Source organism: Oncorhynchus tshawytscha, linkage group LG12, assembly GCF_018296145.1.
Source record: "Oncorhynchus tshawytscha isolate Ot180627B linkage group LG12, Otsh_v2.0, whole genome shotgun sequence".
NCBI classification, from domain to species: domain Eukaryota; kingdom Metazoa; phylum Chordata; class Actinopteri; order Salmoniformes; family Salmonidae; genus Oncorhynchus; species Oncorhynchus tshawytscha.
In genome coordinates this window covers 51,693,548-51,712,868 of record NC_056440.1, presented here as the reverse complement: position 1 = coordinate 51,712,868, position 19,321 = coordinate 51,693,548, and the positions used below count along the sequence as shown (strand labels likewise).

At 41.7% G+C, this 19,321-nt stretch overlaps 2 protein-coding genes across 5 annotated transcripts in view; both read left to right on the top strand.

Moving 5' to 3' along the window:
• Positions 1–8,920, top strand: part of LOC112263455 (lactoylglutathione lyase) — a 29,640-nt gene extending 20,720 nt beyond the window's left edge. Inside the window, exons 4-6 of the mRNA XM_024439704.2 lie at positions 1,568–1,635; positions 2,044–2,133; positions 8,532–8,920. Coding sequence (XP_024295472.1) covers positions 1,568–1,635; positions 2,044–2,133; positions 8,532–8,623 — 250 coding nt within the window. The 3' untranslated portion in view covers positions 8,624–8,920. The remainder of the gene's footprint in view (positions 1–1,567; positions 1,636–2,043; positions 2,134–8,531) is intronic.
• Positions 8,921–15,478: 6,558 nt separating this feature from the next.
• The window catches only part of LOC112263454 (BTB/POZ domain-containing protein 9), a 35,168-nt gene continuing 31,325 nt past the window's right edge, over positions 15,479–19,321 (top strand). The window contains exons 1-6 of one of the 4 annotated variants that reach the window (XM_042330738.1): positions 15,479–15,756; positions 16,073–16,153; positions 16,252–16,389; positions 16,627–16,742; positions 17,149–17,181; positions 17,265–17,392. In XM_042330738.1, coding sequence (XP_042186672.1) covers positions 16,734–16,742; positions 17,149–17,181; positions 17,265–17,392 — 170 coding nt within the window. In that variant the 5' untranslated portion in view covers positions 15,479–15,756; positions 16,073–16,153; positions 16,252–16,389; positions 16,627–16,733. Of the gene's footprint in view, positions 16,154–16,251; positions 16,390–16,626; positions 16,743–17,148; positions 17,393–19,321 lie in introns of all 4 variants that reach the window. The other 3 variants (XM_042330739.1, XM_042330740.1, XM_042330741.1) reach the window with 3 other exon arrangements.

Genomic DNA, 19,321 nt, shown 5'->3' with positions numbered 1-19,321 from the left:
ACTTCTTCCATTTAAGAATGATGGGGGCCACTGTTCTTGGGGACCTTCAATGCTGCAGAAATGTTTTGGTACCATTCCCCAGATCTGTGCCTCGACACAATCCTGTCTTGGAGCTCAACAGACAATTCCTTCAACCTCATGGCTTGGTTTTTGCTCTGACATGCATTGTCAACTGTGGCACCTTTTTGTATAGACAGGTGTGTGCCTTTCCAAATCATGTCCAATCAATTGAATTTACCACAGTTGGGCTCCAATTAAGTTGTAAAAACATCAAGGGTAATCAATAGAAACAAGATGCACCTGAGCTCAATTTTGAGTCTTTGTAAACGGTCTGAATACTAATGTAAATAGGGTATCTTTTTTAAATTCTTAATACATTTGCAAACATTTCTAAAAAGCTGTTTGCTTTGTCAATATGGGCTATTGTGTGTAGATTGAGGGAAAAATGTATTTAATCCGTTTTAGAATAAGGTTGTAATGTGGCAAAGGGGTCTGAATACTTTCCGAATGCACTCTGATTTATCATTGTTAAATCAGCTGTTTAGCGCTCATTGCTTTGTTTTTCAGGTGCGTGCAGGTTAACTTTTTTTATTTTATTTTTTAACTTGAATACCTGATCGACTATTATTAGACAACTAGCTACAGCTAGACAACTGCATCCTAGTATATGTTAATGACATTAGGCCGATAGTTTACTCTTTCGGTCAGAAGCATTACATTTTGTAATGGCATTGGCATACATTATTTTGGATTTGTTTGCCCATGAGAATTGTTTTTACGGCAAAATGTAATTAAATGTTACGCTTACAGTGCATTTTTGAAACCTCCAAGATATGATTCGTACAGGGTTTAAGTTCTCTTTAAATTGCTAAATGCTTAATAATGACATTGTCGATAAGGAAAGGTGTGTGACAACACTAATCTGTGAAGACTCCACGCATTAACTCATGAATTACGGACAACTCATGAACTACGGTGTAAAACATGTTTTGAATCAATTCTTGTGTTATATTGAATGTGGGCTACCTATTCTGCGTTTGTTCCTGTTTGCCTTGGCTGAGATGGTAGGCTACCGGCAGTGGTATAGCCCACTTTTTAAATTTAACTTAAAAAGCCATTGAAAGCAGGGTGAGCGTTACTTTTTTGACCGCGACTGGCGAATCAGTCAATGCTACATCACTGGCTTCTGGTAGGCCTATTTGAAGTTCACAGTAATACACATTGTAGCCTAGCCTAATAGGTTGACCTTGTGTTTAGGGTGACCTTCCTGTTTTTCCTAGAATGGTTTCAGGCTCAGGCTACATTTATTTTCAATTTGTCAGCAAGACACGCGTCTATTACCATTCATCAAATGGCATGAGTAGACATGCAGTTTCGATGCTGGAATTGTTTTGAAATGGACGTACATGCATACTTTAAAGTGATTTGTTTGACAATCAGATAAATGTCATGATGGGTTGTGTTCATGCCACATTAAAAGGTATTTTTTTAAATATCGGATGTGTGATCTTACATTCCTATAATTTGATCGTTTTGTATTGCATTGTTTTTTTTCTGTGCCTCCTAGTAACTGGGGCTCTGAGAGTGATGCTAGCCAGTCTTACCACAATGGCAACTCGGACCCTCGTGGCTTTGGTGAGTCTACTCTGCACTGAAGCTCAGTAATCATCCCATAGTACCTTGCCGTACCACTGTACATAAAGTCTATTGGAATAATAATTTTTTTCAGTTATAATGCATTGTAAGACTTCTCATTGACATGTTTGACCCACTTTTGTCTTATTGTATATCTGTAAGAAGGACACTTTTTAAAAGGCCCATGCATGCTTATAACAAGTTATAAAGCATTATATCTGCAGGCTTCATTGTTACCCACCCTGCCATTTATATCTTTTGGATTGTTATTCATCCTAATGGATAGTTTTTGTTCAAGACTTAGATATACACCCCCAGCTGTTCTCCAAGTCGATGAGTTGATTAACTGCATAAGTGGCGTGAACTAGTTAGTCAGCAATGTGCTATGTTCATTCTCTCGCATCATAGGACACATTGGAATTGCGGTGCCTGACGTCTATGCTGCCTGCAAGCTGTTTGAAGAGCAAGCAGTTACCTTTGTCAAGAAGCCTGATGATGGTAAGAGTAGCCCCTCAGTACTACTCACACTTGGCTTTTTTTGTAAGCAAGATTTGGGTGTGAAACATTTTGCTTGGTGTCATAAAATATTTGAGACAAGATTGAAAAAGTGGGTTAAAAAGTGTGCATGTGTTTGGACACCTACTCATTCAAGGGTTTTTATTTTTGTAGATAATATTGAAGATATAAAAACTATGAAATATCACATGGAATCGTGTAGTAACCAAAAAAAGTGTTCAACAAATCTAAATCAATTTTAGATTCTTCAAAGTAGCTGCCCTTTGACAGCTTTGCACACTCTTGGAATAAGTAGGCGTCTTCAAACTTTTGACTTGTACTGTATATGCAGTGCAAGTCAAAGAAGTTTGATAACATGACAATTCCCATTATTTGCTTGACTATTCCTTCTGGATACTTTCCTTCTGGGTTCCACAAAAATGAAGGCCCTAAGAAACCACCTCATGCTTTCACCCAGTCTTCCCCGTCAGACCCCAGGCTCCCAGAGGTGTTCCCAAGCCATTTTGTCATTTTCACTTTGATCCCGATCTCCTTCCTCCATAGCCACCCGATCGATATACACGTGCGTTGGTCTTAATTATCTTTACTTTAAGATGAGGTAAAGTTGATTAATTCAGCACTGAAGCACTGAGTCATCTCACACTGCAGGAGATGTGATGCTATTATTACAGCAAACTTCCCCTTCGGTGATGTGGCCTCCTGTATACAGGGATCTGTGGCTATTCTTTTAAGCGTTGTACCTTCTTTGACAAACCCATCACTAAAAGTTGACAATAGTGTCTGAAATGACAACACTATCTCTGCTACTCACCATGATCTGGGTATGTGTGACATTCAATTAAATTCATAGTAGTCTCTTGTGCACCGTTAGCTGTCCTTCCTCTCCTACAAGCCATCCCCTGTAACAATATACATAAAGTGGTATAGTTCCCCAGAGACTATTACCCACTTCCTTAATTTATGACCCCCACTTCCCTGTAATGTTAATGCCTTGGTTTTTGGGACTCCACAGAATACACTGTCGGTCCTGCCAGACTCTGCAATTATAACAGCCTTACGCAAACATTCTGTCTCAAACACAGGCACCGCATGTACCTCGCCACCTGCTACAAATACATTTGTACATAAATCATTCCATCTCACCCATAACACATTAGTCACGACTACTAATCCACTTCTATAGTTATGAACATACTAAAACATTCAGGTCAAATAGTTCATTTCCACCAATCCTTCCTTTGGAACAATGATCACTCTTATGTTCCACGACACCTAGAAACATATTGACTTGAACATGGAAGATAGACAATACATGTTTAATAATTTCACACTACCCTTGATGCTACTAAGACTGGGGAAAGAACCATTTGTTCTGTTCTATGCCCATGGAATGCTAGTCTCCAAGCCAGTCTCCTTCCTCATCCTCGGGTGTTAACGCAAGACCGACTATGAGCCTTGTATGTAATTAATTGTACTATATCATCCATTAATCCATATGTATTGATGCGCATTAACATTAGGTTTCAGATGACAAAAACATCTGGTAAAACAAAACCCCTTCATCCAGTATCCCCTCATGGTTGGCCCAAGCTATCATATAGTGGCTTCTCTAATAACCTCTCTCTGAGGACACTAAACGATAAGGTTTCACAAGGAGAAAAACCCTCCCTCGACCCAATAATTTCGAGCAGCGCATCCTCCCCTCACATTGTGCTCTCCTCACAGCTTAGGAGCAGCAGCTCTCTTTTTCCTTTCCGAATCAAATGTTTTAATTATGATCAATTATACAACCCAAATTTAGAAAGACTCAACGTTAAGCACCAAGGGACTGACAATCACAGGAATTCAAGCCCCTCAACTTAGCACACATCACGGTTAGAAAGTACATTTACAAACGGGACCATATTACCGATAATAACTTCTCATTACAACCCCCATTTGTCCCGGTTTTACTGTCGCATGTGCCATGCTAATGACAGATCGGTATCTCAATGCATTTTTACTTTAAATTACTATGCTTTGTGCTGACCTCCACAAACAACCTGATACCCCAAATAAAGTATTACGGGCACAGTTTACCCACCCCCTTCTTCAGCACTCATCATTTTAGCGTCTTCATTGGTTCTTCAGATAGTTTATCTTCCAAACGGCACATGGGTAACTCATGCCTGTCACAGTTGATGCCATGATAATGTCCCGATTTTCAATATCTGAGGACATTTTCAGATTTTTCCAAGTACACGAGTCTCTCACCTGAGCCGCTACCACCATTCTGTACAGTCTATTCTGTCTGGTTATTTTTCCCACCAGTACATCAGCAGTATGAGAGGAGTTTGACCTTGATCTCACTCCACATGCACAGCCTCATGCCATACTACTGCATACATGCCTGCTGCTCGTACTCAAGTTGCTGGCTCAGACTCGGGTCACAGGTAGGAGTGGTGAGAAACAAGGTCGTAGTGAACGCTTTTGTCACTATTCTTCAGCCGGTTAGGGAGGGTTGAGGTTCACAATGTTCTTGGTCAAATTATCCACCCTATGCATCAAGATACCATCTGTGGTCACCTTTGCTATCTCGCAGTTACCGGGTCAGGGAGTTTGAGCTCTAACCCTTTGGGAGAAATCCCAACAATACAGCAGACCCAATCTGGTGAGATTTGTATCGAAACAGAGACAAGAACAACAGCAATACACATCACAATCCATTTGGAGTAACTGTTAACCATTACTCGCATGTATTTTCCTTTTTATATGCAGACTGAAAAAAATACATTTGCATATTTACCAATGGGCAGGGTCCCAGGGAACTGGTTATTTCCCCTTGAACACTTGACTGTCATCGTGATTAAAAAACAAACACTGCCTGCTAAATCAAAAATAAACTAATTAGAATTACAGCTCTAACTCCATAAGGAAATAATTGTATCCCAAAAGGTAATGGTAAAATAGACAGATGTCCCTCATTCATATTAAACTTAAATCTCACAATTTCTATTGAGGTTGATCAGGCCTCACCAGAAAGCCAGGACCAAGGTCATTCAACACCATTAAGTGTTTTCTTTCCCTGTACGTCTTCAATAACCTTTTAACAACGTTTCAAACATTTTCCATCATTCTGCAAACCCAGTTCACAACCAATTTTTAAGACCCCATACAATAATTCAAACACGATATTAACACCATTAACACATATTCATAACCGATGAGGAGGTTGTGTATGGTAAACACTCGGGCTAAAACACACACATAGCCAGGCCTTATCTGGGAGCTCCCTTTTACGGCCTAATCCGGATACTTTTATACTTAACTGCAGAAGTCCACTAACTGCTCTCCCAAGACCACAGTCTCGGGAAACATTCCAAAGAGATAATGACACCCCCTCTCATGGAAGAGAAAGTGTACATTTCGTTAGCATTCACTATGCTGCATCTTAATCAGAAACCCAAACGTTTTAATGAAACCAAACATTTTAAGTTCACTGTCCACCCTCCAATCATCGCTGTCAGAGCAGCGTACCGATCACTGTACCCGTACACAGCCAATCTGTAAATAGCATGCCCAACTACCTCATCCTTGTGGTGTTATTTATCTTTTTGCTCTTTTGCATGCCTGTATCTCTACTTGCACATCTATCACTCCAGTGTTAATGCTAAATTGTAATTATTTCACCTCTATGGCCTATTTATTGCCTTGTTTTCTGAGTTTGCTAGGAGTGTTTGGCCTGGTAATTTTATTTTGTCTTTTTAGAGTCTATTTGCATGGAATTTCGCATAGATTCTCAAACCCCAAGACGTACAAATTCTGTCAATGTACTCACGTACCCAGTCTTTTTGCAGCTGAGTACATCTGCTAATTTTGGGTTTATCGGTTTCTTTTTTGTTGATAGAATGCTGACTTCAAAACGCTGGTGTATTGAGCTTGGGATTTTTCATTCATGTCGTTGTACCATATTACAACAGCATCGGCATACAACAGCATACAACAGCATCTTTATTTGATTGGAATTTTCACTCCGTAGGGAAATGCTGACCAATTTGCAACAATGTTATCCATATTTGAGCCCAATTAGTAGATTCCTTGTGCGCTTGGTTTAGTGCATCAATGGCTTTATTAAACTTTTCTTCTAGCCCTGCTTTAAAAGGAGAATCCCAGCTGTCAGTCTCCATTTCAAAAGTTATTCCGACACCTCTCCGGACGGTGTCCAGGGTGTTTAGATCTTCTGCAAATGTATTACTGGAGGACACAGGTGACCTAATGTCTTCTTCCAGTGTTATGCCTCAAATATCACTGTTGTTGACAACACACATTACCAAAATTATTCAGTTGTCTCCACAATCTGTCACGGTTCCTTGCCCCAATGGGGCATAAATCAACCACTCTCCTTATTGCTACTGCTAATACACACAATGTTCGAATATCTTCTTGCTTGAATTATTTTTCTTTTTACCATTAGTGTGGCTCTCATGAACATGCTGTGCTCCAGTCTAAAATATTAGGGGGCTAAACCCTCCTAGGTATGCATGCCTGCAGTACCTAGTCCTACATCCTACATCTGGGTTGAGGTCGGGTGATTTGTGGAGGCCAAGTCATCTGATGCAGCATTCCATCACTCATTCTTGGTCAAGTATCCCTTGCACAACCTGGAGGTGTGTTTTGGGTTATTGTTCTGTTGAAAAACAAATGATAGTCCCACTAAGTGCAAACCAGATGGGATGGCGTATCGCTGCAGAATGCTGTGGTAGCCATGCTGGTTAAGTGTGTCGTGAATTCTAAATAAATGACTGACCGTGTCACCAGAAAAGCACCATCACACCACCTCCATGCTTCATGGTGGGAACCACACATGTGGAGATCATCCGTTCACCTACTCTGCGTCTCAAAGACAAGACCAAAAATCTAATTTGGGAAAAAACATTTTTAAATTTGGACTCATCAGATCAAAGGACAGATTTCCACCGGTCTAATTGGTCGTGTTCCTTGGCCCAAGCAAGTCTCTTCTTATTGGTGTCCTTTTAGTAGTGGTTTCTTTGCAGCAATTTGACCATGAAGGCCTGATTTCACGCAGTCTCCTCTGAACACTTGATGTTGAGGTGTGTTTGTTACTTGAGCTGCAATTTCTGAGGCTGGTAACTCGAATGCACTTATCCTCTGCAGCAGATGTAACTCTAGGTCCTTTCCTGTGGTGGTCCTCATGAGAGCCAGTTTCCGCATAGCGCTTGATGGTTTTTGCAACTGCAAAAAGAAAGAAGAAACATTCGAAGTTCTTGACATTTTCCAGATTGACTGGCCTTCATGTCTTAAAGTAATGATGAACTGTCATTTCTCTGATTTATTTGAGCTGTTCTTGTCACAAAACTGATTGGCTCAAACACATTAAGAAGAATAGAAATTCCACAAATGTACTTTTAACAAGGCACACCTGTTAATTGAAATGCATTCCAGGTGACTACTTCATGAAGCTGTTTGAGAGAATGCCAAGTGTGCAAAGCTGTCAAGGCAAAGGGTGGCAACTTTGAAGAATTTTAAATATAAAATACATTTTGAATTCATTTTTGGTTACTACATGATTCCATGTGTTATTTGATAGTTTTGATGCCTTCACTATAAAAACCCTTGAATGAGTAGGTGTCAACTTTTGACTGGTACTGTATTATATTTATGCCAGATATATAAACAGACTTGAGGATTGTTGTGCTAGCTAAGCTGCTGGGATTCCTCAATGGTGTTAGTGTTCATAGCTTAGCATGTTGCCAAACGGGTGAGGGAATCATCATATTTGTCTAGAGTTCTCTGTAGTCAGGTAGTTAAAACAGGATTGGGTTACATGTAACCATTACGAGAACTGCCTTGGCAACATGACAGATACTTTTATGTGAAATCAATGGAGGCAGTTTTGGTCAATAACATTACCACTTCATGGCCACATTCAGAGGCATGTTCTATATGACATATCAAAGTTCACAACGTTGGGCCCTGCTGAACGTGGCCCAGGTGTTACTGTTGGTGGGTATGATTAACACCTTTTCAATGTGTTGCTTCAGTCACAGGGAAATCATCATCCTGGTGTTTTTATGGTTATTTATGTATGAAACCAGGAAGAGTCCATTTACTGTTTGGAGTTTAGTTTTTGTAAATTCAATGAAGTAAATGGATAATTCAATTCTATAAATATATTTTCTTAGATGCAACAGTTCATTTAGGATATTTCTTACTCTGGAATTACTTTAAATCAGCTCATGTGGTCTTTGGATGTTTATATTCTATTCTTGCTCCAATGTGTATCCTGACAATTTTAATCAGGAGCATTTCTACCTATCTTATGGTGTTTTGTCTTCTACTCCATTCTCGTCTCTCTCTATCGCCCTCTGCTCTTCTCTCAGGTAAAATGAAGGGGCTGGCGTTTGTACAGGACCCTGATGGCTACTGGATCGAGATCCTCAGCCCCAACAACATGGTCTCCATCACCTCTTAAAGAGGCAACAAGGACCCCCCAACAATTTAGGAAACCCCCCAGTTCCATGAAGGATACTTATGGGAGTAGCAGTGACACGACATAAGGACAAGGCACACTTTTCTATTGTCTTGAGAGCTCGTGGCAATGAAATGCAGCCCGGCATTGGGAAAAGGGCCAATCGTAAAGAATTAGGGTTGTATTTCTCATTGAGTTTAATGGCTGAGCGCAGGTTTGGCGGACATTTTGTTTTGAGTATACAGCGATGCCTGACTTAACCTAATGTGCAGTAAAGCTAAACACCACTGTTCAAAGCTACAGTTACTGTTGTCGTTTTTTCTTTACTTAAACTCTGTTTTACATGAAGGTAGAGTCAGCAATATAACATTAGTGGTAGTCTTGGCAGATTGGAATTCTGCTGTGGACCCTGCCACAATGCTGTCTGAAATGTCAAATTGTGGAGTTTACCTTTTTACGGTAGACTTATGCAATCATCAAACCTGTCTTTCGGTTTTACTTGTCCTGGGCCCGGTTTCCCAAAAGCATCTTAAAGAAAGGCTAAGTTTATTGTTAGGATCCCATAGTTCTAATGTTCTAACGATGAGCTTTGCCGGAATATGCTTTTGGGAAACCCGGCCCAGGGACTGTATCCACAAAGCGTCTCAGAGATGGAAAATTTGGTCGTAAGGGCTGAGAAGAGACATTTTACACCTAATCTTATGCTAAAAGCTATGCATGAAGCCTCTAGTCATAGGGGTCCTACCTAGTCGACATATGTAGGACACCTCATGAGGAGTTGGAGTTTAGTTAAAAGAATGTTTTGATATTTCTGTATGAATAATCTGGATCTACATGCTTTTGAAAATGATTTCGTATGATAATCCTTCATTGTTTTGTCACCTACACCAGAGAAGTGCAGTGAAATGTGCTAATTTACAGGGTCAGCCATAATAGTACGGAGACCCTGGCGCAAATTAGGGTTATGTGCCTTGTTCAAGGACACCGACATTTTTCACCTTGACAGTTTAGGTAATCGAACCAGTGACCTTTAAGTTGCTGGCACAACACTATAACCGCAGGTTAATAAATTAATACTTATTTTGATTATTTAATTAACCTTATCCTACATCTTGTGTCAAATATCCATTTGTAGCGCAATAACATGTTTTAAAAAAGTGCCTAAATTGGGCCTTTAACTTTGATTCTGTAAGATGAAAAATGAAATGCAACATTATTGGCAAGGGAAATACCAGCGGTACCAAAGCGCGTGTTGATAAAACTAACAGCTGCAACTTTAGTTTTAGAAGTGGGGGGGGGGCATCATTTTTATTTATTTTTTCAGGGGTAGATCAGCTTTTATATTGCAGATTGTGGTTTACAGCAATGTAATGGTCTGCATTTCCAATCCCCCCAATTTATTTGGAATATATATTTTCCTTTTATTAACCCTACCATTCCTCCACTAATTGAAGTAAACTAATGGACACTTAGGTTTCGACTTCCGGCTTATACATACTATATACATTTCACGGACACAGTATATTTGACGATAGTTGTTTTGTTTTTAGTTCTATCCTTCAGCTCCACTCAAGCCCTCCCATATCTGAACACCATTGCCATCAATTTTTTTCAACTGTGCTGTTTCACAAGTTCGGCGTCTCTTTATTCTCATAGATTATACATATTGTAAATTACGTCCCTGCCTGCTTCTGGATTTACTGCCACCTGTACGGACACGTGTAAGAGAGAAAGGGTGAGAACATACAACTGACAAGTCCAAAATCGATGTCTACCTCTCAACATAGATGTTATTTAACTAGGCAAGTCAGTTAAGAACAAATCCTTATTTACGATGACTGCCTGGGATTTAAATAAATACAATAGAAATATAGGACCAAACACATTACAAGAAGAGACACAACACTACATAAAGAGAGACCTAAGATGACAACATAGCAAGGCAACAACATAGCATGGTACAAACATTATTGGGCACAGTAAACAGCACAAAGGTCAAGAAGGTAGAGACAACAATACATCACACAAAGCAGCCACAACTGTCAGTGTCCATGATTGTCTGAATGAAGAGATTGAGATAAAACTGTCCAGTTTGAGTGTTTGTTGCAGCTCGTTCCAGTTGCTAGCTGAAGTGAACTGAAAAGAGGAGCGACCCAGGGATGTGTGTTCCTTGGGGACCTTTAACAGAATGTGACTGGCAGAATGTGTGTTGTATGTGAAGGATGAGGGCTGCAGTAGATATCTCGGAGGGTTTTATAAATAAGCATCAACCAGTGGGTCTTGCGACGGGTATACAGAGATGACCAGTTGACAGGAGTATAGAGTGCAGTGATGTATCCTATAAGGAGCATTGGTGGCCAATCTGATGGCCGAATGGTAAAGAAAATCTAGCTGCTCGAGAGCACCCTTACCTGCCGATCTATAATTGCTGTCTCTGTAATCTAGCATGGGTAGGATGGCTGAATCAGGGTTAGTTTGGCTGCTGTGGTGAAAGAGGAGCGATTACGATAGAGGAAACCAAGTCTAGATTTAACTTTAGCCTGCAGCTTTGATATGTGCTGAGAAAAGGACAGTGCACCTTCTAGCCATACTCCCAAAAACTTGTATGCGGTGACTACCTCAAGCTCTAAACCGTCAGAGGAAGTAATAACACCTGTGGGAGGAGGGACATTCTTCTTACCAAACCACATTACCTTTTTTATTGCTCTGTGCATCTAGTACCCGGGTGCGTCTAGTTTAGTTTTTAGATGCACACACTAATATATTTGCCTGTGCTGTTATGTATGACTGTCTACACCCCAGCCATCTTCGGTTAAAGTGTTAGACGCCCATCTAGGGTCAGCTGAGTCACTGGGACTGACTGACCTTTGAGCGCGGCCCACACACACAGGTCGGCCAGTGTCAGGCTGTGGCCCACCAGGAATGTGCGCAGAGCCACGGCCATGTCCAGCTCCCCAAGGCCGTAGCAAGGCCCGACTGGCCACACACTCGCTGCGTACTGAACTCCATCCAGTGGTCCACCTGGAGAGAGACAGAGGAGGGGATGAAGGGGAGGGTATTGAAAAGTAGACCGGTTGAGCAATAGTAAGGACGGGACCGAATGGCGCACAATCTGAAATGCCTTGGATATAGCTGCATCGCAACTGATAAGGCTCAAGTAATAATAAGTTGATCCATTAAATAACAGTGAATGGCTGAATTAATTTCGTGCGGGCCTCCCGAGTGGGGGATCGGTCTAAGGCACTGCATCGCAGTGTTAGCTGCATTACTACAGATTCTGGATCGATATCGAGCTGTGTCTCAGCCGGCCGCGACTGGGAGACTCATGAGGCGATGCACAATTGGCCCAGCGTCGTCTGGGTTAGGGGAGGGTTTGGCCGGCAGGAACATCCTTGTCCCATCGCGCTATAGCAATTCCTGTGGCGGGCCAGGCGCATGCACGCTGACATGGTCGCCAGGTGTGCGGCGTTTCCTCCGACACATTGGCGTGGCTGGGTTATGTGTGCATTGTGTCAAGAACCAGTGCGGCTTGGCTGGGTTGTTTTTCGGAGGACCTTCGACAATCCTGAGTCCGTACGGGACTACCAATTGGATATGATAAATTTAAGGATATTTTTTTTATATAGAAATGTATTTAGTGGGGTCTCCATAACACGGCGAGAGCTAAATCTAATAATGCTGGGTAAATTATATTGATCGGATGACTATGACTTTGTAAATCACCCAGCAGTGCTATTTGTAAAGGGGGACAACTTGGCAGGGGCTCTGGGGGTCCTCCTGTTTTTTGAGGCAACTTAAGCACATTTCCTGCATTTCTACACAATCTAATATGGCCCTTCAAGCCATCTATTTAGAACAAAAAGCAAGCAAAAATGCCCACAGTCATCAAGCTAGGTAAGAGGTTATTAAATGTTTAATTGATTGTTAAAGACTGAACTAGATCCATGATAATTCAATAATCAATATGGTGTTGCAACTTTTCCCAACAAATGAACTCATACAAATAAAGTATAAAGACAACCTTTGATTCTCAAGACATCCAAATTTCAGCCAGACCGCCCAGCCAACCCAAGCCTCCTACATGCCCGACCACCACAAGTTTAATCAATAACTCAACTTTCTCCCCAACACAACTTCCTTCCCATCTTTTTCTCAAGGGAAAGTTTTGGAAAACAAAAGTTGAGTTAAAACGCATACACTATAACAGTGCACCCTCCATACAATTAATATCATAGGCCTAATAGTACTATGGAGCTATTTTTACTTGCACCGAATATACAGCTGGGTCACCCAGTCCTGCTCCTAGGGGTCCATGGCCCTGCAGTGCACCCAACACGCCACACTCAGCTTTAGGATCTTAGTGAAACATTCCTTATTGGTTTCATGTGTGTTAGGCGAGGGCCAGAGTGACAACAGTACAGCAGATCCACGGGGCCAGGACTGAGCTGCCCAGCAGCAAGGGATTGCCTAAATCTCTTGACGTGGGTATGGTTTCAATAGACACTTTTTTTGTACAGTATCCAAAGGCATCCAGACCTTATGAAAGTTGCACAGTATACCCTTAATCTTAAAACAAATCTAGTGATACTGAACATAACATTTCTTCCATACATTGTGGGATGAAAACCAACTTTCCAATTAATGGCAATGCATTTATTAGCCACCACAAATGCTAGGTTACACAGTTTCTTCTGATTAAATGTCCTGTACCAACATTTCCAAGCAAACAAAAACAGGGAGAATCTGTAGACAGAGTATCTCAGCCTTTGTCAGAATTCAGCCAGCCTTCAAAAGACCACAACATATGCAAATGTGTCCCCTTTTGTGCTTTACACCTCCAGCAGAATAATACCATTTCTGAGTGCATGATATTCAGTCTTAAACTGCAGTAATTTATGTCTGAGATGATATGAACATGACTGGGCATTCTAACATATCTGTATCCATTCATCATCAATAGTGTCTTACATTTGTGTGTCATCGGGTAAAGCCTCTATCAAACCTTGATACGGTTTGAAAATAGCATCCGTCTTGTCCAGTGTTTGCTGACAGAGAGAATTAAGTGTTGTCTGCAAAAATTCACCTCACCTCTGTCAGAGTCTGGTCTTCCCTGGCTGCCTGACTCTGCTGAGACCCCTGTCACCATCTGATCCTCCTAAAATGTGGCATGACAAAGAATTACCTTGGTGTACATTTATACATTGATTCTATTGTTGGATTATACAATGGATCAATAACTGAAATGCCCATTATTCCCAGACTGTACAGTGGCTTGTGAAAGTACTCACCCCCTTGGCATGTTTCCTATTTTGTTGCCCTACAACCTGGAATTAAAATATATTTATTTGTAGGTTTGTATCATTTGATTTACACAACATGCCTACCACTTTGAAGATGCAAAATATTTATGTCCAAGACATTTAAATGTTTCCCCTTAAACCACTCGACTTTTGCTTTCGCAGTATGGTTAGGGTCATTTTCCCGCAGAAAGGTGAACCTCTGTCCCAGTCTCAAATCTCTGGAAGACTGAAAAAAGGTTTCCCTCAAGAATTTCCCTGTATTTAGCACCATTCATCATTCCTTGAATTCTGACCAGTTTCCCAGTCCCTGCCGATATATTAAAAAAAAAAAAAACATCCCCATAGCATGATGCTGCCACCACCATGCTTCACTGCGTGGATGGTGCTCTCGGGGTGATGTGTTGGGTTTGCGCCATGTGTTGGGTTAATTGGCCAAAAAGCTACATTTTAGTCTCATCTGACCAGAGTACCTTCTGTATGTTTGTGGAGTCTTACACTTTTCCAAACACCAAACGTGTTTGCTTATTTTTTTTCTTTAAGTAATTGGAATTTTTCTGGCCACTCTTCCGTAAAGCCCAGCTCTGTGGAGTGTACGGCTTAAAGTGGACCTGTGGAGCTTTGCAGCGCCTTCAGGTTTACATTTGGTCTCTTTGTTGCCTCTCTGATTAATGCCCTCCTTGCCTGGTCCATGAATTTTGGTGGCCGGCCCTCTCTTGGCAGGTTTCCATTTTTTAAATAATGGATTTAATGGTCCTCTGTGGGATGTTCAAAGTTTCGGATATTTTTTTTATAACCCAAACCTGATCTGTACTTCTCCACGACTTCGTCCCTGACCTGTTTGGACCGCTCCTTGGTCTTCATGGTGCCGCTTGCTTGGTGGTGCTCATTGCTTAGTGGTGTTGCAGACTCTGGGGCCTTTCAGAACAGGTCTATATCTACTGAGATCATGTGACAGATCATGTGACACTTAAATAAAATCAACCTGTGCCCACCTAACTAATTATGTGACTTCTGAAGGTAATTGGCTGCACCAAATCTTATTTAGGGGCTTCATAGCAAAGGGGGTGAATATATATGCATGCACAACTTTTCCATTTTTATAGAATTGTTTTAAAACAAGTGTTGTTTTTTTCTCGCTTCACTAATTTGGACAATCTTGTGTGTGTCTATTACATGAAATCCAAATAAAAATCTGTTTAAACTACAGGTAGTAATGCAACAAAAAAGTTAAAACTCCAAGGGTGATGAATACTCTATGTGCTGCATCCTCTCAGGCACACCCTTATCATTAACCCGTGGTGAGTTATTCACAATTTTCGTTGAACAAATGTTTTATATGTAAGATGGTTAAATAAAGAGCAAAATGATCGATTATCCGGCCGCGACCGGGAGGTCCATGGGGCGACACACAATTGGCCTAGCGTCGTCCGGGTTAGGGAGGGTTTGGCCGGTAGGGATATCTTTGTCTCATCGCGCACTAGCGACTCCTGTGGCAGGCCGGGCACAGTGCACGCTAACCAGGTCGCCAGGTGCACGGTGTTTCCTCTGACACATTGGTGCGGCTGGCTTCCGGGTTGGATGTGCGCTGTGTTAAGCAGTGCGGCTTGGTTGGGTTGTGTTTCGGAGGACGTATGGCTTTCGACCGTCGTCTCTCCCGAGGCCATACGGGAGATGTAGAGATGAAACAAGATCGTGAGTTGGCTTCAAACCAAGACAGGCCATTCCTTTATCATTTGTTCAGAATGTGTCCTTTCCCTCTCCATTCTGCAGGACTACCTTCTGTATGGATCCAGGTGTGACTGTCACAGCTGCAACATAACTATTCAACATGATAGCGTGAGTAGTTATTGGACGTTGAGTGTTTCCTTGAACTATGAATACTGCTCCAGTGTTAATGTTATGGTGTGGCATTGGGTGTGCCGTGTTTTGGTAGCTTTCGTTATACTCAGGGGACCTGACTCAGACACAGTGTGGCAGCTTTATCCACCTGGTGGCCTGTAATTGGCTATAATAAGAATGGAGGCAACAGAGACAATGGGAGGAAGTCCTGCAAAGAGCTAATCTTTTTTCCATACTTCCTTATTGGCGCGTGAGTGTCATTTATGGTTTAGGTTCACATGCCACTTACCGGAGGTCCTCCTGTGTGTTCCAGTCTCCTGACCCCTGAAGCAACACTGCCACCACAGCTGCACCTTCAGCCCAGACAAAACGTTATACTCCGCTAGCGTCTCACGTAAACAAGGATGGACATTTCAAATTCCTTCATTAGAGTGTGACCACTTACGTTGTTAATCACATGCCATTTATCCTACTTCCACTTGTGTGTTCCAGGCTGCCTGTTGCCGGAGCTCCGGAGACTTTGATTAACTGACTACAGTGAAGCTGCAGGCCGCTGTTGTCACCAGGCTAAGTTCCCACACTTTCTTAGCAGAAGATCCGAGATGGACAAACTTAGCAGAAAATCAAATGGTACATTAGTACAGCATATTGGTTAAAGTCAAAGATTCTGTTTTTTATATTTTACTCTCTACATTTGGTTATGTGTTGTCTGACTAGTACACCCTACTGTCTTTCAGTTGGCTTTAGTTCTGCATTGACTGAACACATCTTTATCATCGAGTTTAGTTTTAGCACTACATACATACAGTACATTTGAAATGTTCGGTATTCTAGTGTCCCTGTGTGTCTACTCCCACTGTCACTGAGGTCGCTGAGCCATTGGTGAGAAACAGGGCATCGGTCAACGTAGCTGACCTGTAGAATTTCACCTCTCTGAGGCTGCAGCCAAGGGAAAATAGCTAAGAGATCTGCTGATGCTCAAGGTTAGTCTTCCTTCCTGTGCCTTTCCTAATGATCTTCAAAAATAATTGTTTGATTGACTGAAGGCTACTTGGATGCTTTTTAAAAAAATTGTCATTACCATGATATATATATATATATATATCTCATGGTAATGACAATTTTTTTTAAAAGCATCCAAGTAGCCTTCAGTCAATCAAACAATTATTTTTGAAGATCATTAGGAAAGGCACAGGAAGGAAGACTAACCTTGAGCATCAGCAGATCTCTTAGCTATTTTCCTTGGCTGCAGCCTCAGAGAGGTGAAATTCTACAGGTCAGCTACGTTGACCGATGCCCTGTATATATATATATATAATGATATCCTTTTACTTGAGATGCTTTTCATACATTTGAATGACTAATCTGTCTGTGTGTATCCCCACCAAGAAGAACTGTAATGGTAACATGTCTTTGGACATGGTGAAGGAGGAGACACGGGCATCCAGGACAAGCTGGAAGGAGATGCTGCTCTCCTTGAGCACGGGGCTGAGGACAACTCTCAGGTGAAGGAGGGAGACACGGGCATCCAGGACAAGCTGAAAGGAGATGCTGCTCTCCTTGAGCACGGGGCGGACGACAACGCTCAGGTCAAAGGAGGCTCATCTCCCTGCGCAACACAGCCTAATATGGGGTGAGTCACTACAAAGAATACATCAGGCCCTTGAAGACGTTTTACATACTGTACGGTTTGCTATAAGGTTTTTACAAAGACATAGATGACGCATACAAAACACATACTCTGACATTGGCCTATGTAACGGCTTGGATGTCATCAGGCTTTAGAAGACATTGTATTCATTGTTTAGTTCAGAAAACCATCGCTTCCATCACCTAAAATATCACACATTCTGTGATGAGACAGTGGAAAGCCTGCGTATTAGTGTGAATGTCATCAGTCTTTAGGCATGTCATGGGGATATTAAATCATGTCCTCTGTCTCTCTTGCTTTTTTTCTTCTGTCCTCTTCTCTCCTCTACAGCACATGCACATTGCGGCCCTCCTGATCAAGTACAATGTCCGTTTGAATACCACAGACAAGTAGTTAGCCTTCAACCTGCTCCGCATGGCAGCGCAGAATGTAAACATAGTGAATGTTATCTCTATTTGAACAAGTCTTCGACTTGCAATGACGTAGTCTGGTCACAATAATTCCAATCCAATATATTTTGACACACATGGCTAGAGAAACCCCTTGTCACCCAGTACCTCTCCATCTGATCATGTTCTCCTCCTTCCTCATACTGAAGATAATGTATATGTGCCCTGTTGATAGACACTATGCCCCGAGAAGTGGGATCACCAGCTCAAACTGTCCAATCTCTGGAGTGGACAACAGACATTTCTCAAATCTGTGCTTGACTCGGCCCATGTGCCACCCAGCCAAATGGACTAACGCATGAATCATTTAGCTGAACATTTTGTGTGTATTTCATACAAGCTTGCAGGTTGTCATTTCTTTGCAACTCACAGAAAATGTGTAATCATATTCTGTAATCATGTTCCTCAGGGCTACAATGTTAAAAGTCAGACTCCATTCCCTTATACACTGGAAGTGAACTGATGTACAGTGGACCAGCAGCAGTCAGTTTGTAACCTGACACCACTGGAGGTCTTGATGGTATTTGTGAACAAGAAATAAAACAAGTTGGCACTCAGTAAAAGCACAAAGCTTTTGGGAACTATTTACAGGTAACATATATAAAAGAATACATATAAGTAGGACCAGATCAGCCTATAGTTTACAGCAACATGAACGTGACCATATCCCTGGCCAACGCCAGGGAGCTCCCTCATCCCAATACCACTCCTCCTCCTGTATGTCCTACTCGCCCATTAGGAGTGCCCACTGAAGCTCCCTTGTCTTCATTTGTTCAGGGTTTGGGAGGGCACTGGGTAAGGTCCGCATGCTTCCCAGCCAAAACACGCCACCTCATCGGCGATTGGTCAACAATAGAGACTCTTTAATGAAGTGCCTGATGTTGTTCAACGAGAGACGACTCGAAATGCTGCACCAAACATCCTAGTCAGATGCAAAATTGTGCGACTAAGATCTCCTCGGCAAAAATGTTGTGCCCGAACAGCTGGGAAAAACTTAACGAAGTCCAAAACGATCAATAATCGTCACAAAATGTTGTCATATATGCACTGTTATTTGAACTGTTTCGGCTTGGAAGCAAGCGGACACTTTTAAGCCATCCTCACATAAAACATAATGGCCCTGGCCTATTTCTGCGTTTTTCACCCCTTGAGGCAATTCTATATATTTTTAGATGCCATCCACCATAGCCTTAAAGAGTTTATACAGTGAGGGGAAAAAGTATTTGATACCCTGCTGATTTTTTTGTACATTTGCCCACTGACAAAGAAATGATTAGTCTATCATTTTAATGGTAGGTTTATTTGAACAGTAAGAGAGAATAACAACAAAAAAATCCAGAAAAACGCATGTCAAATGTTAGAAATTGATTTGCATTTTAATGAGGGAAATAAGTATTTGACCCCCTCTCAATCAGAAAGATTTCTGGCTCGCAGGTGTCTTTTATACAGGTAACGAGCTGAG